General features: G+C 38.4%; 2 protein-coding genes across 5 annotated transcripts in view; one reads left to right on the top strand and one right to left on the bottom strand.

Annotated features, from left to right (window-relative positions):
• CEP57L1 (centrosomal protein 57 like 1) overlaps positions 1 to 13068 on the bottom strand; it is a 78504-nt gene extending 65436 nt beyond the window's left edge. The window contains exon 1 of one of the 3 annotated variants that reach the window (XM_086707553.1): positions 12990 to 13068. The gene's annotated coding sequence lies outside the window, so the exon portion shown is untranslated. Of the gene's footprint in view, positions 1 to 12688; positions 12776 to 12989 lie in introns of those variants that run through there. The other 2 variants (XM_025925138.2, XM_086707554.1) reach the window with 2 other exon arrangements.
• Positions 13069 to 13187: 119 nt separating this feature from the next.
• The window catches only part of SESN1 (sestrin 1), a 116539-nt gene continuing 105992 nt past the window's right edge, over positions 13188 to 23734 (top strand). The window contains exon 1 of one of the 2 annotated variants that reach the window (XM_025926155.2): positions 13188 to 14454. In XM_025926155.2, coding sequence (XP_025781940.1) covers positions 14176 to 14454 — 279 coding nt within the window. In that variant the 5' untranslated portion in view covers positions 13188 to 14175. The remainder of the gene's footprint in view (positions 14455 to 23734) is intronic. The other variant, XM_086707549.1, reaches the window with a different exon arrangement.

The raw sequence follows: 23734 nt of genomic DNA, 5'->3' as shown, positions 1-23734 counted from the left end.
GAGGGGGTATCCCTTACAGATGGCTCCCCTGCTCTATCAAATCAGAGTGCTTGGTCTTCAAAAGCCAGAACTTTATTTTATTTATCTTTATATTTCTAGTATGTGCTCAATTAAGTGAGCTAAATGACTAAAAACATTTGGTCTGGGGAAGAGAATGATTGGGGTAGAGGGGATTACCTGCGCTTGTAAAGGAAAAGAACCAAATGATAAAGATGACTTAAAGAAAAATAAATATACTTATTCTAATATTTAAAGATTATAGATCTACCACTCACTAAAGATTCATACTATTATACAGTATTTACCAAAATACTAGTTTCAAAAGATATTCATTGAGGTTACTCCTTAAATTAAACAGATTTCCAGACAAATAAATCTGGGCAAATGGGTAAAACAAAATTAGCCAACTTCTTAACCTGCAAGTTTTGTCAGTATATTTAATATTCTACTATCACTGTGAATTTCCAAACCAGCAATAAACCATGCACTTCCCAAACTTATTTGCAACAGAAACCTTTTTGGGAGATCTCCTGGAGAAATTAGCATTTCATAGAACAGATTTCAGGCAATATCTACTTACAGAATCTTCAAAGCAGTTCTACAGAGAAGACAACTATCAAAATATTACAAGGTATGTAATCAATAATATGAAATAACAAGTGACAATAGAAAAAGAGAAAATTGTCTAAAACATCCTGTTACAAACAGAAATTCATATTCCCAGTGTAGGAGGGTAAAGGAAGAAAAAGAAAGAGACTTCTTTTATGGGGCTCAGTCTTTTATGGTGGCTCAGTCGATTAAGCGCCCAACTCTTGATATAGGCTTAGGTCATGATCTCACAGTTCGTGAGCTTAAATATATGAACACTACAATCTTTAACTTTTTTAAAAAGGAAGTCTCCTTTAAAAAAAATGTTTTTAATGTTTATTTATTTTGAGAGAGAGCGAGCGAGCAAGTGGATGAGGGGCAGAGAGAGAGGAAAAGAGAAAATCCCAAGCAGGCTCCACGCTATCATTACAGGGCCAGACATGGGGATCGAACTCACTTAGTGAAAGCCTTCCTTTACTTATTATCTAAAGATTCATACTGAATATATTTCTTTTTCAATTATAAAATTAATTTCTGGAAAAGAAAAAAAAAGACCTTTCTTTCACTGCTGAGACTCCCCTTCTTCATCACTCTCCCTTTATTTCTCCTTCTTTTTTTGTTCCATGAAATGGGAGTGATTTTGTGATAAGACTGTACAACAGCAGTCACAAATTAGTATCTAATTTAATTACCTTTATAGTCTTTTACAAATCTAAGTCAGTAGGAGGTAATAAACAGAAAATTTAAGAAATGTTATTAATCTCCTAGGTAATAGTACACACTTCCAATGAATTCATAATATCATGCTGGGCTTTTGATTAAATATGCAACTCAAGTCACATGGATGATAACACAATGAGAATATGTACTTCTTATATTTGATGTGATTACTGTAAATGTATGTTAAGAAGGTCAACAATTTTATCATCAATCCCTCATGGCAGGTCTACCTCTAAAATCATAATGTGCAATGCAGTAATCTTACTCTAATATCAAATAGTAAAATTCCATTTTCCTCTGTTACTTAGAAAAAGAAAGAAAAGAAAGACTAAGCATTTGGAGACAAACTGTTCATGTTACTAAAAAGAAGATAATTAGGATAATTTCCTTTACAAACTTAAATTAAGTCAGTCATTATATAAGGAGATATTTAAGGTTCAGATGGCTTCAGTGTTTCATGGTACAGAAAGGGAAACTATTGGGGAGAAATCATTGATGGATTTTTCCAAAACTGTATGACCAGGCAGAAAAGTAGCAAAGAAATGGCAATGTGGACAAATAACAGGTATCTCAATATTCCTAACGGTAGGCAGTCTCCCTGAAAGTTTACACCTCTAACACTCACACCACTGCTGTTAATAACATATAACAGTAAAGCAGCACTGAAATGGAACCGTTAGTCCCATTTCCTAATATGTTCCTCTCCTTGACCATATTTTTGGGCTGACTTCAAGCCTCTCCCTCTGAAGAAATAGTTTTGAAGGATAACACTTAGATGGTTATAAATATTCAGTATACTATTTTTTAAAGTTTTTTACCTTTTAGTATTACTGATCAAAATAATTAATAATTTCAGAGCCAGCAGAAACTTTATTAATGAAAATATCAATAAATCTTGGCACAGACATTATAGCTTTCACAAAAAATTAATTCAAAATGGGTCATAAACCTACCTGTGAAACATAAAACTATAAAGCGTCTATTAGATTAACATAGGAGAAAATGTGGGTGACCTTGGTTTTGACAATGACTTCTTATATACAATGCCAAAAAGGACAATCCATGAAAGAAACACTAACGAGTTTGCCTTGTTATTTAAAATTTAAAACTGCTTTGCAAAAGACACTGTCAAGAGAATAAAAAGTTAAGCCACAGACTGGGAAATATCCGCAAAACGCTTATCTGATAAAGAACTTGTGTCTAAAATATACAAGCAACTCTTAAAACTCAATAATAGAAAAAAAAGGAACCACCCAACTTCAAAATGGGAAAAAGATGTGGACACCTCACCAAAAGAACATAAATACAGGTGGAAAATAAGCATATGAATAAATGCTCAATACTATATTAGGCAATTACAAATTAAAATGAGATACCATCATTTACTAGAATGGCTAAAAGACAAAACACTGACAACACCAAAGCTAGTGAGGACGTGGAGCAACAGGAACTGTAATTCATTGCTGATGGAAATGCACAATGGTATGGTTACTTTGGAAGACACTTAGGAATTTATTACAAAGCTAAACATAAGATTACCATACAATGTGGAGCACCTGGGTGGTTCAATTGGGTTAAGCAATTGACTCTTGATACTGGCTCAGGTCATGATCTCACAGTTCATGGGATTGAGCCCCACATCAGGCTCTGTGCTGACAGCTTGGAGCCTGCTTGGGATTCTCTCTCTCCTTCTCTCTCTCTGTCCCTCCCCCAACTTGCACTTGGGCATGCAGGTGCATGCTCTCTCTCAAAATAAATAAACTTAAAAAAAAAAAAAAAAAGATTACCATACAATGTAGCAATGATGACATTAGTTATTTATTCAAGTAAATTGAAAACTTATGTCCACAAAAAAACCTGTACAAATAAATCAGGCAGCTTTATCCATAACTGCCAAAAACTAGAAGCCATCTAGATGTCCTTCAAAGGGTGAATGGATAAACTGTGGTATTATTCAGTGATAAAAAGAAATGATCTACCAAGCCATGAAAAGACATGGAGGAAACTTAAAGGCATACTGTGAAGTAAAAGAAGCCAGTACGAAAAGGCTGCATACTGTATAATTCCAACCATGTAACATTCTGAAAAAGGTAAACCTATAGGACAGTAAATACATCAGTGGTTGCCAGGGTTTCAAGGGGAGGGAGGGAGGCATAAATAGATGGAACACAGGCAATTTTGGAGAGTATTAAACTATTCTATATGATCCTGCATGGGTGGGTACATGACATTATGCACTTGTCAAAACCCTTAGAATGTACAACACAAGAGTGAACCTTAATGCAATTATGGGCTTTAGTTAAAAAAAGAAAATCTACTCCAACTGCCCTCATTTCACAGATGAAGACTCTGAGGCCCAGAAAGATCAAAAGACTAGACAAAAGTTACACAGAAAATTAAAAGCCACAGCTGCAATCTGTTATTTTGAATAAACGGCAAAAATAGGGCTGTGATGGATATTGGGAGTTGTTAATACTAACCCTGTTCATACTTGAGTCAGGCTACCTTTAAAAGTTAGACCTTTGCGGGTTTCTGACACTGTAAGATATTAAATACAATATGGGTACAAAGAATAAAGAATTCGTGCTGACTCAGAGCCTGGAGCCTGCTTCGGATTCTGTGTCTCTGTCTCTCTCTGCCACTCCCACATCCCTCTCTCTCTCTCAAAAATAAACATTAAGGGGCGCCTGGGTGGCGCAGTCGGTTAAGCGTCCGACTTCAGCCAGGTCACGATCTCGCGGTCCGTGAGTTCGAGCCCCGCGTCGGGCTCTGGGCTGATGGCTCAGAGCCTGGAGCCTGTTTCCGATTCTGTGTCTCCCTCTCTCTCTGCCCCTCCCCCGTTCATGCTCTGTCTCTCTCTGTCCCAAAAATAAATAAAAACATTGAAAAAAAAATTAAAAAAAAAAAATAAACATTAAAAAAATTTTTTAAGTGAAAACAAAATTTTTTTAAAATTTTTTTTTTCAACGTTTTTTATTTATTTTTGGGACAGAGAGAGACAGAGCATGAACGGGGGAGGGACAGAGAGAGAGGGAGACACAGAATCGGAAACAGGCTCCAAGCCATCAGCCCAGAGCCCGACGCGGGGCTCGAACTCCCGGACCGCGAGATCGTGACCTGGCTGAAGTCGGACGCTTAACCGACTGCGCCACCCAGGCGCCCCAAGTGAAAACAAAATTTAAGAATTTGGCTTAAGTTTTGATTCTTCCATTTTCAATACAAATATAAAGAAGCTGAGCAACTGCAGCTGATGAGATGGCACAGCAAGAAGGCAGAAAGCCTTTCTTTGGGGAAGGTAGAATGAACATTTGAGCTCTAACTTGGTGTTTAAGCTCTATAGTTGATACACTCCCCACTCCCTAAATTGTCATGAGAAAAGAGTGACTGCACAAAAGTTCTCATTTACTTAATACTTACCCGTTTGGGGGGGAAGTGATAAAGCACTGTAAAGAAGTTAAGAATATGAGTTTTGTCAGGTATGGTTTCCACTTCTGGCTCTGCCATTTACTTACTACCTTATGTGTTTTGAGGCAAGTTATTTAAACTCTCTGGGCCTCAGCTTCCTTACCTATAAAAATGGGGATAATAAGATCTACTTCATAGAGTTAATGGAAAGAAAATCCATATAAATCAGCTAGCATAATACAGGCACAGAATGAACACATTATGAATATTAACTATTAATAATAGTAGTTATAACTATTAGATTTTACGTATGTGTGTGTGTTAAGCCTATGCCTCAAAAATTTTAGAATTAGATAGGACATAGGAAAACAAATATACAAAACATACAAAGAAAATGGTGCCAAGCACATACGTGCATTACATACATTATTTTATGGAGTCTTCTTAATAAGTCTATGAGGGAGAGTCAGCCAGTGGGTCAAGCATTTGAGGAGCATTTACCATGTGTGAATCACTGAGGCACTGAGAGTATAGTGGTACACAAGAGCCCTTCATGCAGAAGAACACAAAATAAGCATAAAACAAACATATACAAGTGGATAACTGAATTGATGTGATGAAGATTAAAAAGGGAAACAGGTGGTCTGCTTTAGCTAAAATGGTCAGGTAAAGTCTCTCTGAAGATAGGGCTTTTGGGATGAATCCAAAACAGTGAGGAAGGCAGCCATGTGAAAATATTTGGTAAGGGCACTGTGAGTAGAAAAAAATAAGGATCTTAAATTTGGTATATTCAAAGATCAGAAATGGATAATAATATGCTCTGTATTTTATAGACAAAGAAAATGGGGTTTTAGAAAGGTTAGCAACCTTCTGAGGTAAATGGCAGAAGAATTTCAAAGTCAATGGTCTTGCAGAAATGCTATGCTGCTTCTCCCCAAAGTGAGCAAAACATCTCAATATTTTCTCAGCCATGGAAAAATCCTGCTTCTCAGTCTTCTGAATGTACTTATGAAAATTTACCAACTGGAAGCAGTTCTTCTAAATTCCATAACATCTGTTTATTTGTTGTAGCAAAAGGTAGACATTATGAAACTAAGAACTGTAAATTAAACAGTGTAAAACTATATCCTGTTAAATAAAATTTTATGAGTGGCACTTAGATCTCCCTAAGCTATACATTCTTTATTTTTTTTAATATGAAATTTATTGTCAAATTGGTTTCCATATAAAACCCAGGCTCATCCCAACAGGTGATCTCCTCAATACCCATCACCCACTCTTCTTTCCCTCCCACCCCCCATCAACCCTCAGTTTGTTTTCAGTTTTTAAAAGTCTCTTATGTTTTGGCTCCCTCCCTCTCTAACCTTTTTTTTTTCCTTCCCCTCCCCCATGGTCTTCTGTTAAGTTTCTCAGGATCCACATAAAAGTGAAAACATATGGCATGTCTTTCTCTGTATGACTTATTTCACTTAGCATAACACTCTCCAGTTCCATCCACGTTGTTACAAAAGGCCATATTTCATTCTTACTCATTGCCAAGTAGTATTCCATTGTGTATATAAACCACAACTTCTTTATCCATTCATCAGTTGATGGACATTTAGGCTCTTTCCATCATTTGCCTATTGTTGAAAGTGCTGCTATAAACATTGGGGTACAAGTGCCCCTATGCATCAGCACTCCTGTATACCTTGGGTAAATTCCTAGCAGTGCTATTGCTGGGTCATAGGGTAGATCTATTTTTAATTTTTTGAGGAACCTCCACACTGTTTTCCAGAGCAGCTGTACCAGTTTGCATTCCCACCAACAGTGCAAGAGGGTTCCCGTTTCTCCACATCCTCGCCAGCATCTAGTCTCCTGATTTGTTCATTTTGGCCACTCTGACTGGCGTGAGGTGATATCTGAGTGTGGTTTTGATTTGTATTTCCCTGATGAGGAGCGACGTTGAGCATCTTTTCATGTGCCTGTTGGCCACCTGGATGTCTTCTTTAGAGAAGTGTCTATTCATGTTTTCTGCCCATTTCTTCACTGGATTATTTGTTTTTCGGGTGTGGAGTTTGGTGAGTTCTTTATAGATTTTGGATACTAGCCCTTTGTCTGATATGTCATTTGCAAATATCTTTTCCCATTCCGTTGGTTGCCTTTTAGTTTTGTTGATTGTTTCCTTTGCAGTGCAGAAGCTTTTTATCTTCATGAGGTCCCAATAGTTCATTTTTGAGGTATACATTCTTTAAACATTTTATATCATATAGACATGTTATTGATGAAATATGGTGTTTTTAGTAATTTTTATAATAAAGCTGGACATGAATTTCTTGCTCAAAAATGTAATCTATTTATGCTGCTGTTTTATGAGAAAAATAATTGCCATATTTTTACTTATTGTAACTTTTCCCAATTAAGTAGCTTAAAACACAAAATATTATTAAAAATAAATTGCAAATTTGAGAAAAATGAAATATAATTCAAGGATCTCATTCTTACAGAATGTTAGCAATACGATTATACAAAATAGCACCCTTCAGTTCAACTACAAAATACTTTATAAACATTTCATTAATTTCGATCAAACTGAAGGACAAATATTACTTTACATATCAATGACTATTTTAGAAGATACGGTTTCTTGAGTACCAATATATGCCAGATGCTAACCTAAAAGCTTTATATATGTTATCACATTAAATCTTCACAACAGTCATAAGAACACCAAGGCTACCTCATCTCCCACATCCAAAGTTAGGGAAGTTGAAAAAAATTGGCCAAATTCACACTAATAAAAAGCAGACTTTGGGTTCAAAGCCAAGATTCTGAGACTCTGAGGTCCATGTTCTTCTCACTATTTGAATATATAGCTACATCTCTCAACAACAGTTAAGGTTTCGTGCAGAAAGGTTGTCCAGAAGCAGTACTAGGTACTGTTCACCTGCATGACTCTTAAGTCCTTCAAACAAGATGATTAACAACATGTCCAAACCTGGACGCAGTATCTTCCCATCCCAAGACTGGAATTCATAGTGTATTCCCTACTCTAATTAATGGAAGGAGTTACTCTTCGCCATCTGGATAGCAATCAACCCAGGAACTCTGGTACACTTAGCAAGACTGTGTTTCTAAGACCACAAGACTTAGGAGTGATTTTTTTATAGTAAATTCATCAACGAATTTCATAATAAAGGCCTCTTGGGAGACCAGCCAGTCAGCTTTTTCCTGGACTAAAGCACTATTCATTTAAAGCAACAACTTCTCTACATATACTATACTCTACGTATATATACGTTACTATCTTGCAACAACATGAGGTATGCAGGAATATAGTAAAAATGTTAGCAAATTCAATTTCACAAGGGTGAGCACTGTAATTCACTTGCAACAGAAATTCTGCTCTTTTAAGACAAATTTTCAAAAATGTTTTCGTTATGAAGTCACTTCTATCAATTATCTTGTGTTTTTGTAAACAACAGGTAAATATGCAATGCCTTTGAAAATTTTGTGACATTAGTCTTCCATTTATCCATCAAATATGTACTAAGTTCATATTAGATGCCAAGCACTGTACTTGGAGCTGGAGATGATGAGCAAAAATCAGTACAATCACTGCTCTTCTGTGCTTAAACTTTAGAAGCAGACAAACTTTCACACACCATTAGAAAACTGTATTTGTAACTTATTAGCAAGTAAAGATATATGGTAAAATAAAAGTTATTTATGATAGGGACATTCAACAAGATAAGGGAAACTCAGAGAAAAGTGGATTTGACCTAACATCTACAGGAAGGGGAGTCAAAGACAGGCTAAAACAGTCTGGACAAACAAAACAGTACCAGAGGTGCTGTATCCAGACTGTCTCCAGTTCTCCCATTCTCTCTTAAATATGTCCATCTGACTTTTATACTCTTTACTCCACCAAAACTGCTCTCAAGATCTTCAATGACCTCCACATTACTAAATGTAGTGGTCACTAAATCAATCCTTATCTCATTTGATCCAGGACAGCACTTCACATACTTAGCACTCCCTCCTCCTTAACCACTTTCACTTGGCTTTTAGGACACCACGCTCTGTGGGTGTTCCTCTCCGTTCACTGGCTGCTCCTGCACAGTGCCCTTTGCAGATAACTCCAAATCGACCCAAATTCTATGGAGTGCCTCTTTCTGTGACACCAACTATTCTCAGGCTGTAACTGCTGTCAAAACACTACCGTGAAGTCCAATATTCTATCTACAACCAGATCTTTCCCGTCATCTCAATACTCATTTATACAACTGCCTACTCTGTACTTCAACTTGAATAGCTTAGAGGCATTTCAAACTTTACATGGCCAAACAAAACTCTTGATTTCCACCTCTTTACCTCTGTACACAAATCTGGAGAGTTTCTCACAACATTAAATGGCAATTCCTTCCTTTTAGCTGCTCAGCCTAAAAACTCGGGACTCACCTTTGACTCTTATATGCTCACACCTCATGACCAATCAGCAAAACCTGTTGGCTATACTATCATAATAGATCCAGACTGTGGTCTCTTCCCACTACCTCCACTGTTATCACCCTGGTCCAAGCTACCATTATCCTCTCTCACCTGGATTATTACTAGAGCTTCTTAACTAGTGTCTCTACTTCTAAACTTCTAAACTGTTTCCCTGTGGTCTATGCTCAACACAATTTCAAATAAGTAATCATTTAAAAAAGTCAGATCATGCAACTCATCTGCTCAAAGCCCTTCAGTGGCTTCCTATTTGTTAAAAAGTCAGCAGAGTCCTTTCAATCACCTACATGACTTCCTTCCTCTGTAACATCATGTTATTCTCCCCTGCACTCATTGTGCTCCAGCCTACACTGCTATTTTTTTGCTCCTGCCCATATGCCTTTGCACTGGCTGTTCTCTGCATAGGAATGTTCTTCCTCGAGGTATCTGCACAGCTTATTCCTCCTGCTTCAGATCCCCTCAAATGTCCCCTTCTTGATTAGGTCTTCTCTGACCACCTTATTTAAAATTGAACCTTGCCCCCCACAATCTGGCACTCCCTAGTCCCTTTCCTGGTTTGTTTTCCACTGCATTTGTCTTCATTTGCCACATATATCACATATTTATTGTTGATTTCCCCTTAACAGAATGCAAGCTCTAGGAGAATAGGGACTTTTGCACAGCTGTACAGTTGACACTTGAACAATGTGGGGGTTAGGAGTATCGACCCTCCACCAGGAAGTAAAAAAAAAAAATCCCTTAACTTTTTTTTTTTTTTTCAACGTTTTATTTTATTTTTGGGACAGAGAGAGACAGAGCATGAAGGGGGGAGGGGCAGAGAGAGAGGGAGACACAGAATCGGAAGCAGGCTCCAGGCTCTGAGCCATCAGCCCAGAGCCTGACGCGGGGCTCAAACTCACGGACCGCGAGATCGTGACCTGGCTCAAGTCGGACGCTTAACCGACTGCGCCACCCAGGCGCCCCATCCCTTAACTTTTAATCTATATAACTTTTGACTCCCCCCAAACTTTACTTAAAGCCTACTGTTAACCAGAAGCCTTACCGATAACATAAACAGTTGAGTCACACATATTTTATATATTATATACGGTATTCTTACAATAAAGTAAGCTAGAGAAAAGAAAATGTTATTATGAAAGCCATAATGAAAATAGATTTGCAGTACTGTACTTACAAAAAAAAAAAAAAAAAAAATCCACACATAAGTGGACCTGTGCAGTTCAAACCTGTTGTTCAAGAGTCAGTGTATATTGTGCTCAATGATATATCTTTGTTGTTCCATTGCACACTAGATACTCAACAGATATTTGTTGAGTGTATGAATGGATGAAAGGGAATATGAGAACCAATGACTGAAGATCTGTAGGGCTGAAGCAGGGATAGGTGGAGAGTGGTAGGTATACGAAGTGAGGCTGGAGAGGTAGAAAGGGACCAGATGACATTAGGCTTTACAAAGGAGCTTTGCCTTAAGAATACTAAGACATCAGGGGCGCCTGGGTGGCGCAGTCGGTTAAGCGTCTGACTTCAACCAGGTCACGATCTCGCGGTCCGTGAGTTCAAGCCCCGCGTCAGGCTCTGGGCTGATGGCTCAGAGCCTGGAGCCTGTTTCCGATTCTGTGTCTCCCTCTCTCTCTGCCCCTCCCCCGTTCATGCTCTGTCTCTCTCTGTCCCAAAAATAAATAAACGTTGAAAAAAAAAAAAAAAAAAGAATACTAAGACACCAATGAATGATTTAAGAGAAAATCTGGTCAGATTTGCATTTCAAAAAGATCATTATGGCTCCTGTGTGGAGAACTAATGGATAAAGGTCAGAGTGAATAATCATTATTGCAATGGTCCTGGCAAGAGATTATGGCAGATTGGAAAAGACTGTGCTTCTGTAGATGGTGGGGAAAGGATGGATTTGGAGGGTATTTGGGAAATGAGATTGATAGGATTCGGTAATAATTGGCTATAGAGGTACGAAGGATCAGAAGAAATCAAGAATAATGTGTAGTTTTCAAATTTTCACAAGTGGATGGTAGGATCCTTAACTCAAATGGGGAACACTGGAAAAGAATCAGGTTCATTAGAGATAACCATGCATTTGGTTTTAGGCATGTTGAGCTCGAGGTGCTTTTGAGAATTCCAAAAAGAAATATAATGGAAATAAATATATGAAAGCTGGAAAGATAAAGTTGGATGGCGCTATACATTTAAAAATCATAGGTGGTAGTGAAACCATGGGTATGGATGAGATCATATTCAACTACACAGTAAAAAAAAGGACATAGATTTAAGAATGACCCTACTCTTTGTGGGCTGGACAAAGGAGGATGAGGTCAAAAAAAGGACAAAAAAGGAATGTCTTTTTTAAATCGTACTCATAAGAAGTTCACGTTTAAAAATAAAATCTGGTTTAAACCGGTAGCATTGAATGTAGCAAGGCTACATTAGACTAACTCATCAAAACTATAAATCTGTTGAAGGACAGGTCATTTTCAGAAACTATCTGGTAAATTCACAGTACTTGTCTCTTTGCAACTTCAAAATACATCAATATACAAATATTATCCTTCCCAAAATATATACGATTTGGCTTACTGCAATTTTCCTGAAAATATCTCATCTTTCTCACTTCTGGGACTCACCACATGCTATTCTTTTGGCCCTCTTTGCCTGGTATAAAGATTTTCCTGACTTTCCAAGATCAAGCTAAGTTATCTTCTTTCTAGCCATCCTAGATAGCCAGATATGACATCATACTATAATTGTGTTTAGCCATTAGATTCTGTAACTAGGTAGAGGCTGTGTCTTTTTCACTGTTGTATACTCAGAACCTAACAAGGCTATATTTTTAGAATCACATCTATTCTGCAACGTTTAGAATTAAAATCTAATTTGGTTCTCAGTCCATTAACTGCCTTTCACATCTTGACTTTTCTCATAAGGAATGACTTTTTAAAAACGGTAACTTAAAAACAAATGACTGAATCCTTTAAATATACTAAATTTTGGATATTTTTATAGGTCTTCTTTCATAGAGTATCCTTAAACCCTGCAAACATTGATTTCTAGGAATATTGGGGATTCTTTTCCCCTTAGTCTCATACAAAATGGATTTGAAAACTCGCTTTCAAAGCCCTGCCTGGGATTTCATTCGGGCGCATAAAGCACCGAACTCGCCTACACGATGGCAAACAAAAGTGCAACTGCACAGGGATACCTAATCCCTCTGCGTGAGTCCGCAGCAAGGTGCACTTGTTTTCACAGCATCTCTGTTGCCCGGCCTTCTGCCGCTCCCTCCGACCCTCGGGACTGCGACCATTTCCCGCGCCAAACGCGCCCTCGGCCTTGGGAACCTGGACTACTCCTTCCCACGCAGATTATTGGACAAAGTCCCTTGGCTACGAGGATAGCCCTAGATGGCGTCGTCTCCAAAATCCCTGAGGAAATGAAGGAAAAATCCTGTCCAAGGAAAAGTGGCAGGCAACTCTACAGTGCTCACCCAGTCGACGCTCTCAACCTCCGTTCGCGCAAACCGTTGGCTTGAAGGCCGCTACGGACAACGTCGCAGTGGCTCCTGGGGACTGTAGTTTCTATCGCCCACAGAATGCGTCGGCCGCATCAAAACTACATTCCCCAGAAGTCAATGCGAGGTGTCTCCTCAAACCGCGGGTTTGGCGTCGCTATTTTCAGGCTAATCTTAAATTTGGATTCAATTTCTTCCAGGTGTGTGTCTACGCCCTCTTTCTTTTCCGTACTTGCCTTGTCTGTAATTGTTTCAGTGTACTTCAACGCCTCCTTACTTTTCTTTCCCCTACTCCAGTCCAGAGAATCCAAACGTCAGGGCACGGAAAACGCCCCCGACGCAAAATGCCCCTTAAGCGCCTGCGCCCGGCTCGCCATCACGCATGCGTAGCAGCCGGCAGCGGTGGGAGGCCGCGCGCGGACTTAGGGTCTGGAGGTAGCCAGCGGGAGGGCGGGGCTTTTTCCAATGGCTTTGCCTCTGCGGGTCGCGTCTGCTTGGGCGGGGAAGAGGGCGCTGGGGCAGGGGCGGCTCCTGGTTTATGTCGGGCGGAGAAAGGGGAGGGGCTGGTGGGGTGAGGACCCCATCTCCCCTCCCTGCTCCCGCCCTCTGGGCCGAGCCCCACCGATGGGGCTGGGCGAAGGGGCGGGCTCTGCGTCTCAGGCCTCGCTGCTCCGCCAGCTTCGCGGCGCAGCCCGGCATTTAGGGATTGCGGGCCAGCCCTTTGCCTTGAGGCTTAGTGGGAGGTGGGCGAAGACGCAGGAATAGGAAAAGAAGTGGCGTCCGCCTGGGAGTCCAGAATCGTCGGGGCCGGAGACGCTTTCCTCCAACTCTGTAGCCGAGACAGCGGCTGCCGGAGGCTGTCATCCCCAAGGAACGCCTGGGTTTCCAGCCGCGGCGGCCAGTGAGCAAGCGTTTGGCGAGATTTCCCCACTAGCTCTTGGCCGGCCGCTGAGGCGAAGGGAGGAGCTGCGGAGGGCGGGGATTAGTGCCGGAGGAGGGGCGGGGTGGGAATGCTCTTGAGAACCCGGTGGCCGCCCAGACCAAAAAAACCCGAATGGCTGGAGCGCGTTCAACTGTTACCAGCCTTTTTGGGCAGAGCACGGATTTGACAGCTCCACAACGTGAGGATATCCGCTGACCCCGCGAGACAGAGGAGAGCACTTCCCTGAGACTGCCTGTCCAGCAAAGCCAGCGCTGTAGGGTTTCAACTTTCGAACTTTTTTCAGTCTCTGACAAGGCTTGCCCCTTCATGTAGGAGAGGGTAAGTTCTGTCTTGTAGATCGCTTGAAAGCCATCAATATAAAAGACACTTCTTGTTCCAAATGTCAGCCAGACATCTGTGTTTTCATGACGATTCGGTTTCTCTGATCTTATTCTTACATTCCTCGTTTTAAAAATACGAAGTGCTTTTGGGGACATGCTGAAGGGTAACTGAAGACTGCAAAGAAAAATCTCCAGTTGTCATGGCTGAAGGAGAGAATGAAGTGAGGTGGGATGGACTGTGCAGTAGAGATTCAACTACTAGAGAGACAGCACTGGAAAACATTAGGCAAACCATTTTAAGAAGAACCGAGTATCTTCGTTCGGTGAAAGAGACACCTTTTCGTCCATCAGACGGGCTTTCAAATGCTGTTGCTTTGGATGGGTTGAATAAGCTTCTTGCTCATCTGCTTATGCTTTCTAAGAGATGTCCCTTTAAAGATGTAAGAGAGAAAAGTGAGTTTATTTTGAAGAGCGTCCAGGTAAGAAAACATTGTAATTACAACTGTCCATCTAGTAAAGCGCAGTTTTGCTTGCAGTTGTATTTGCTTCTAAGAGGTGGTTAAGTGAACTCATTACGAATTCATTCTACATCTTATTGAGTGGCTTGTAAAACATTGAATTTGGGACCAAAATTGAATAAGGTGAATTAAAGTGAAAGCAATTTTCAAATATAAGTAAATAAGCATTGTCTTTCTAGAGAGTTTTGGAAGCTGCATTCCTCCTGGAAAAATAAGAGAAAGTTATACTTAATGGCAAGTAAAGACTTGCTTTTTCATTTTTACATGTTGTTAGGAAGTATAGCCAGTGTACTTTTCACATCAGTACAAACAATATTGTGTGGAAAGTTTCTCATTTAAAAGCCTCTAAAATGATAAATGTTTCTTTGCTTGTTCAAGATAAATGGTGAAACAATTTTTCTCTTGTTCTTAAAATCAAAACAAAAAAATCAGGGTCTGTTCTCTAAAGGCAACCTTTCTTTTAAAAAAAATGAATTATATAAAATAATAAGTCTATATTATAAAGAAGCTAGCTTCTTTATAGTTGAAAGTTGAACCCAGGTTAAGTGAATGATAGAAACACTCCTGTGGTAAATTAGTTAGTTTTCTCTGTGTTTTCCTCAATTGTTTTCTTCACATATATACCTACTTAAGTTTTGAGTGCAACCAATTAAGAATGTTAATTTTCCTCCTCTTCTATACATAATCAAACTCTCCTGTTTTATTGGAAGATTTATTAGGAAGGGTTTGGTTTGGTTTGAGAAAGGTTTTTTATATACTAAGAATGGTCAGTGACACTATGTCTAAGTTACTGAATCGAAGTCATTTATGAGAAGTTCTTAATTTACTTGGGTATATATGTCAGCTAAGATTAATAGTTTTTCTATTTTGGTTAGTTTGAAGCAATAGAAAAATAATCATGTCCATAAAATGAAGACTCTGTTTAAAATCTTGGGATATTTCTTCTCACAAACAGTTTGGGAACAATCATTACAATTCATTTATCCAGAGTTATCAGAGAGGAATTAATTTTCTAGATTCCTGATGTTTACCCTTTTAAGCATCCAAAGTTATTTCTCTATTTCTTAGACTGTAGCATCTACAACAATCATTTTTCATAATAGAGTCATCATTATGCACATCAAGTACTGTTGTATAGGTGAGGGTAGAGTATATAGGACTATAGGATCCACGTTTTTTGAATCTGTGTTCAATTTTTAATAGTTTTTTTGTTCCCTCCCTTACTATCAGTACACTTTGTTCTCTTCCTGAATCTTTAATTTTGCTGCTTATTTATATCCAAATGGGAAACCAGATAACCAATTTGGCTAAGAATTATATTAAAAACAAAAGTAATTAAGCTCTGGGGAGTGCAGGGTCAAAGGACTGTGGTATATTGGTAAGTAAATGGGTACTGGAGCCAGACCTGAGCTCAAATTCTCCTCCTTTATTAATGTACTGCATAACCTTGGACAAGTTAAGTTACTTGATCTCTCTTAGCTTGGATTTCCAACATCTATAAAATGGGAATAATAACATAGAGCTGTTGTGAGAATAAATGAGATGTAAAGTGCCCCAGTACATAATGGATGCTCCTCTCCTTTATCGTAAGTGAAAGACATGGACTACATGATACATATTTCAGGATTCATTCCTCCTGCAAAAAGATTCAAGAATCGCCTCCACAGTGAAGGTTTTCCATAAATTTATACTTTTCATCTCTGCATCTACTGCACTTAATTCCTGCTACTATTATAACAGGCACTTTACTTATATTGTGCTATAATCACATGTTTATGTGACTGTCTCCTCGGAGGGCTGTAAGTTCTCAAGAGTATTGACTGGGACCTGGAAGCTACTAAATAAATATCCAGTGTCTGAACAAATTTATATTTGGCTTCTTTTTATTTTTTATCAGCCTGAATAAAGTCACCAGATTAGGGAGTTTCCATCCCCACATCCTTAATTCATGCCTTCATTCAGCGATTATTGAATCCATGGTGAATGCCATTCTAAGAACTAAGAACCAGTGGTAAACAACTTTGACATTCTACTGGAGAGAGACCATAAACAATAAACAAATAATATAATTTTAGATAGTAAGGGAAGACTTCCCTGAAGAGATGACATTTAAGCAGAGATTTGGTAAATGAATAAATATAATCCAGGCAAAAATGAAATTTGTGAGGAGGACATTCCACGCATAGGGAACAGTTGTGTGAATACCTCATGGCAAGAGAGAGCAGATGAGGTCTAGGACCGGAAAGTAATACAATGTGATTGGAGCATATGTTTGAAGGGAGAGTGAAAGCTTAAGCACATCCTCTGTAGTCAGACCTAGCTCTAATACTTTATTAGCTCTACAGTGTTGAATACATTTCTCCTTGATTCAGTTTCTGCTCACAATGAGAATAAAATGAAATAATGGTTGCAAAACATAGCACAGTGCCTAGCACATAAGACATGCTCAGCAATATTAGGAATTCTTACTGTTCTTAAGCAGGAGTTGGATAACAGGATCTTGAAGGCCAAGTTAAGAGTTGTGGACTTGGGGCGCCTGGGTGGCTCAGTCGGTTGAGCGTCTGACTTCAGGTCACGATCTTGTGGTCCTTGAGTTCGAGCCCCGTGTCAGGCTCTGGGCTGATGGCCCAGAGCCTGGAGCCTGCTTCCGATTCTGTGTCTCCCTCTCTCTCTGCCCCTCCCCCGTTCATGCTCTGTCTCTCTCTGTCTCAAAGATAAATAAATGTTAAAAAAAAATAAAGAGTTGTGCACTTTATCCTAGGAACAATGGGAAGCCACTGAGGAGTTTTGAGCAAGACTGTGACATGATCCACAGTGTACTAGGATTACTTTGGAAGCAATGCAGAGAATGAATTTCAGGGGTGAAGAGTGGATATGCAGCATCAGGAGATAATTCCACCAGTCCAAAGCAAAATTATGGTTGGATTAGGGTGTAGTGGGAAAAGTGGGAAACAGTGAATGGGCTTGGGAGATAGCTAAGAGTTAGAAACAGGAGATAGTATTGAATTGGATACAGGAGATGAAGAAAGTAACAAAGGATGCTCTCAAGTTTCTGGCTTGAACTACTTGATTACTAGTTCAGTCATTTCCTGAGACAGAAGAGTGGTAAAGGGTCAGTTTAGGAGGAGCGGTGAGTTTTGTTTTAGACATGTTGAGATTAAGTTACCTGTGATGCACCTGATTAGAAATAGCTCCCGAAGGGATTTCTGCCCCTGCTACTACCATTGTAGTTCTGCTATTGTTATCCGTCACTTCTCCAGACTTAACCCATCCTCCACCTTTATATCCATGCTCCACATAACTGCAGAGTCATTTATCTAAAATGAAATCTGATCATGTTACTCTCCTGTCTAAAATCCTTGAGGATAGAATTTAAACTGCTTGAGAATGTCACATAATGTCCAGCATCATCTGGCTTCCACATACTGCTCCAGCCTCCCATGAGAACCCAAATAATTAAATGTGGTACTCCATAATGCTTTCTGTTATTCATTGGTAGATCAGCAAAAGCTGAACTGAATTTGCAATCCCTACAGCTGTTCTGCTCTTGATTGTTTTAGGTCAGCTCAGAGGACTGTAATCAGGAGCAAAGTTGGTGGGACAGGGATAAGATGGATCAACTCAAAGTGGCTAAACCTGTATATAAAAAAAAAATGGCACATTGGGAAAGAGCATTCTCTGTATTCCTGTTCTCAGTTTATTGATTTCACAACAACATACATAAATCCATTGAACACATTTTTGAGAACTGTTCTGTGCCAGGCACTGTACTTCAGACTGGAAGATCAGTAAGATTTGTTCCCTGCTTTGGAGGAAGGTCTTCTAATAGGCCTTATTTATGCTGGGTTTGTTGTTGTTTTTAACCCCATAGTATCTTTTTGATATTCTTGGTTCTCTGAACAAAGGAACAGAAGTGTTAACACTGGCCTGATACACTATTATAGTCCACTGGTGAACTGTAGTTTTAGGGTGCAGGTAATTAAAGGAGGAATGTGAGTGTGTAAATATTCATCAAAAGATTATGAAGAGTGTTCAAAATAGTCAAGTACTTTTCTAAGAATGGTCATTTGATCATCTTCATTTCTGTACTGTGAAAAAGGGAATCTGTTAAGTTTTTTTTTATAAGATTGCCAGCAATTAACACTGTCTGAAAATAATTTGGCTTTAGAAAATTTAGACTAAGTAACAAAGTATGTTTGTTAAGTGGGGTGGAGGAGGCTTTCCTTTAGTGAAATGATTGTTAGCCCCCCCCCCCCGGGGGGGGGGAATGAAACTTTAGCTGTTGGGCATGATGCACATTTCAATTGTTAAAGCTGCAGTTGGAGTATCCATTTGATACCAATTTGGGTAATATATAGTTTGTAGGTTTAACAATAAGAGATTTATTATTTAGTATAATAAATCTTGAGGTTGGGCAATTTCAAGCTGCATGGATTGATTGATTAGCTCAACTATATTCGTTTTTGCCTTCTTTCTGCTCTCCTTTCCTCAGCATAGCAAGTACTGTCTCTGCTCATGGTTGCAAGTTGCCTTATTCCAAGCACCATGTGTAGTCATGACTGTTTGTAGCTGAGAAGAGTTTCTTCACATGTGTTTATCAGGGAAGAAAAGCTTTTCTCAGCCTCCAGCAGACTTCCTGTCCATTTTTATTGACTAGGGTTGGGTCACATGCCCTTTTCTAAGCCAGTCATTGGCAAGGAAATTGGGCATTTCTGGTTTTGATTTGAACTAATCTGCATTCAGCCATTAAGAGCCAGGAGAGCCCCATCACTTGAACAAAAAAATTTCTGTTGGTGAGGAAGAATGGGGATAAGAAGGCAGTTAAGTTTAGTCAAAGGCTATAAAAGTTGATCTTATATCAAACTAGATAAAATATTGCTTTGGTCTATTATAATTTAGATTCTATTAGGTTGAAACATAATTTATAATGATGCTATAAAATATACCAGATTAGGAGCATTCTAGAAGCAGATTTGGCCTTTTGAACTGATTGTTTTGATTTCTTTTTTACTGCTATTCCTAGTCAAAACCAAGTTTAAGGTGGTGCATTTCAAACAATTCACTGCTACTCTTAGCCACAGCAAATACAAGTCTTCTTTCAGTATTTGCACTAAACTTCTCTCTTCCATATCCACTATTTTCTGGCCTTATTTTATTGATACACTGAGAACTCAGTCCCTTTCCTTAGGAAAGCCTCCTGCCTTTTCTATTCAGTGCTTCCTCTCATTCCTACCTTTGACCACTTTCTTTAGTAGCTTTTGAACTCAGAGGAGAATGCTATTTACCCTCGGGTTGTCCGTGTTTCTTTGGATAGAGAATGTGAAGAAATTGAAAGCAACTATTAACTTTTTTTTCCTAAATGGTTTGAAGACAAAGTAAGAGCTTATCTTACCCCCCACCCCACCCCCTTCCCCAACACTGGCTTACAGGATGAATCATATCTGTACTATCTGTCCTCAGTGTCCTCTTTGTAATATATAAATACATCCTGTCCTCTTCCTTTGTTCTGACTTTTCAGAAAGACTGAAACTAACAAGGACACACTTTTTTTTTTTTAAGTTTTCAGATTTCAAATATTTAATTCCTATTACAGTGTCCCAGATGGTCTCTACTACCATGAGGAAAAAAACAACAAAAAACAGAATGATTATTTTAAAAAATGGTTTCTAGTACATTGTTTAATTTATAAATGGGATGTAGTGTTTTGTAGGAAAATGAGATGTTAAACACTTATTAGATTTCAATTTAAGGTCAAGGGTTGCTCATGGCATCATGAAGGACCCTCTGAAACAATAGTTTAGCTTAATTAAAATTACTTTCTCATGTTTAACACTTTGTGCCCTTTAAGTGCTGTATAGATCATTCATGAAATAGAACATTTATGTTCTTTTTGTTTTAGAGTTATTTTTTTCCTTTTGGTGACTGTTAGAAATTTGTGGAATATCTTTTAACCATTTCAGTGGAAAATAAATTAATAAGAACCAACTTAAGGATTTATTGAAATTTTGACCTGACAGAAAATAGCATGGAATCTTGGGTATAATAAAGGATTATCAATCACTTAAACTTTGATACAGAAGGGTCCTATTTGGTGTCACATCATAATCATAAAGAATATTCATATTTGAAAACAGGCAGTGTTTATTTAGAAGCAAATTAACATGGAATGGAGGAACCATAGAAATGGGAAATTTTTAGAACTTGTGGAAGGACAGGGAGATAGATGCTAGGGGAGGGGAGGCAGTGCTTAAAGTGCACGGAAGGAAGAAAGTCCTGTAAGGAAGTAAGGTAAGCAAGCCTTACCACCAATTTTTAATCTCTGTCACAGTTTCTCAAATCAGACTATTTTTTTGTACCATGGTAAAATACCTGCTTTTTAAATGGAAGTCAATGGAAGATAGGCTTTACTTTGACCCAGCTTTCCTAGATCACATTTATTACATTAAGTGAGACCTTCATTGACCTTGATGAAATTACCTAGTACTTTAATTATGCAGGCACAGTATACTCAGGGGCATCTGAGAGTTCTTCAGAATTTTGATGATGGTATTGTTGGGGGCATTGGGCAGACTGGAAATTTCAGTATGAAAACCTCAGCTAGATAGGCAGTCTATGGGAACATTTCATGTTTTGCTTTTTTTCTTTTTCCTTTTGGTTACTACACTGAGTTAAACTAGTGCTGATAAAGATGCATTTACCACAATGTGCATTAAAAAAAAGTCTTTTAAAAGATGCTTATTTTTAAAAAATGTTTTTTTTTTTACTGGATATACTTGGGGAGTTATGTAGGATAACAACTAGGACCATTTATTGGATCTTCCCAGTTGGCATTGTTATTGTTAAAAGTCTTTGTGTTACTAGTAGACTGCCACAGTTTTGACATTTTTCAATTTATAAGGAAAAAAACTCGTGAAATTTGGCAACACAAAAATTACGTCTTCTCATGTTCTAATCTCTTTTATATAACAAAATAGGAAAATTTTATAAGATTGCAATGAAATATGTACTTACCTTAGAAAAATGAGACACTTTTAGTTTTATATTTTATTTCTTACCCTGTTTTTAATTTTAAAAGGGAAACAGCTTCATCAATTTATAAATTATTACTTATGAAGTTACCTTAAAACAACTTCCTAAGCTTTTAAACCATACTAAAGGGAAGTAACATTTATGATGTGAATTTTGTGAGTTATCTTTTCCAAATCAACTGTCATATATGCATATTCATTAACTGAATAGTATTCAGTTAGTGTTTTAACTTAAAAATTGTTTAGATTGACAAGCTAATAAATATGCTTTTTAAAAATTAGGACAATTTGTCAATTATATGTAATATTCAGTAAAGTCTAATTAAAATCTTAGTTTATCCCACTAAAAGTAAGCATTTACTGTTTTGATACTTCAGTGTTTGACAAGCATTGCACACTTGTCTTAAAATTTTACATGATTTCATTTTCTAGCAAGTTGGCAGGTGTTAGCTGTCTATAATTATAACTGAGTGATTTTTCAAATGCTATTCATAGCCTAAACACAGTAAGATATTCTTCCAATCATGTGATAAAGACCAAGCCTTGCAAAATAGAGGTAGAGTGGTCTGTTCAATGGTACTGAAGGACATATTTAAGAGAAGCCTTTCAAAAGTAAAAAGTGATTTAAATGATAGGGAGAGTTTTCTCACAAAATAAGGTCTCTCAGAGTTGTTGATATACCTCACCAAATTAAGCTGAGTCTACTTTTTTACCTAACCTTTTTACCTAACAAGTAATGTATGCTTTGGCAGACCTAAGTTATAAAATATAATCTTTATTGATTCAGTTTTGTTGATGATAGAGGTTCGAAGTGCTAACAGCTCAGAGCCTGGAGCCTGCTTCAGATTCTATGTCTCCCTCTCTCTCTGCCCCTCCCCCTCTTGTGCTCTATCTCTCTCTGTCTCTCTCTTTCTCTCTCTCAAAAATAAATACACATTAACAAAATTAAAAAAAAAAAAAAAAGACCTTACTGGATTTTCTTTACCAGTAATATGCTCATGAATAAATTAACCTCTGTAGTTTCAGTTTCCTCATCTGTGAATTTACATAATTTTATTATCTACCCTGTGGTGTGATTATAAAGATCATATTGGTAAAGCAGTTAGTTTGTAATCTTCAATATTTTGTAACCTACAAATTTATTTATTTTAATTTATTTTTGAGAGACAGCACACAAGAGGGGGAGGGACAGAGAGAGGGGGACAGAGGATCTGAAGCAGGCTCTGCACTGATGGCAGTGAGCCCAGGGCAGTGATGGGGGTCAAACTCATGAACTGTGAGATCATGACCCGAACCATAGTGGGATGCCCAACCGACTAAGCTACCCAGACTCCCCTATAACCTATAAATTTAATTATGAATCACTCTTTGATACTATTTACTTACCTGTAAGATGAAGGTAACAATAATACCAAACTCAGGGTAGTTCGGAGACTTAAATGAACATGTAAAGCATGCAGAAGTACATAGTAAGTGCTCAAATATTGGCAGTGATGTTGATGATAAGCTTGCTTTTGGTGCTTTACTTAATAAGTCGTACTCCAAACTGGCATTGCTTTAGGATTTTTCTGTTTAGAATTTAGGATTTTTATGTACTTGACTTTGATACATCCCACATCTTTTATCCACATATATTGACACTCCTAATTGCCTTTTGTACATTGAATGTTCGTATATAAGCTGATTAATGCTGATGTCTAGCTTTAGCAGAGGATGTCTCTAACCAGCCACTGCCCAGGGTAGTTGGCCTGCCCAGAGGTTTGCCCTAGATGTGATGGCAGATATGAAGCATCCATCCCCTCCTTGGAGTCCAACACCATTCTGCTACGTCAGTATGGCACCAGCAGGGAGGAGTTGCAGGCGGGCAGTTACTTGTGTCATCCAGATGGTCAAGTGTACATGGAGAGGTGCATGGCCAAGGCCTTTGCTTCAGTATCTGGACAGCATTAGAGTATAATTATCAAGATCATGGGCTTTGGAGTTAGTCAGACCTGGCTTTCAGTCTTGCTCTGCCAAACTCTGTGACCTTGGGCAAATTACATAACCTCCTTAAACCTCAGTTCCCTCACAGAGTTGAAAGGATTAAATGAGGTAACATGCGCAATGCTTACTGGAATCCAGTAAGCACTGAGTAAATGTTAACTATTAATATTCTGTTCTGCCCCCATAGTGCGATAGAGAAGAGATGGAAAATTGAGCCCTGTGGCACCATA

The sequence above is a fragment of the Puma concolor genome, chromosome B2 (genome assembly GCF_028749965.1).
Source record: "Puma concolor isolate L17-30 chromosome B2, mPumCon1.1.hap2, whole genome shotgun sequence".
In the NCBI taxonomy this organism is placed as follows: Eukaryota; Metazoa; Chordata; class Mammalia; order Carnivora; family Felidae; genus Puma; species Puma concolor.
This window is presented reverse-complemented; position numbering and strand designations above follow the sequence as displayed.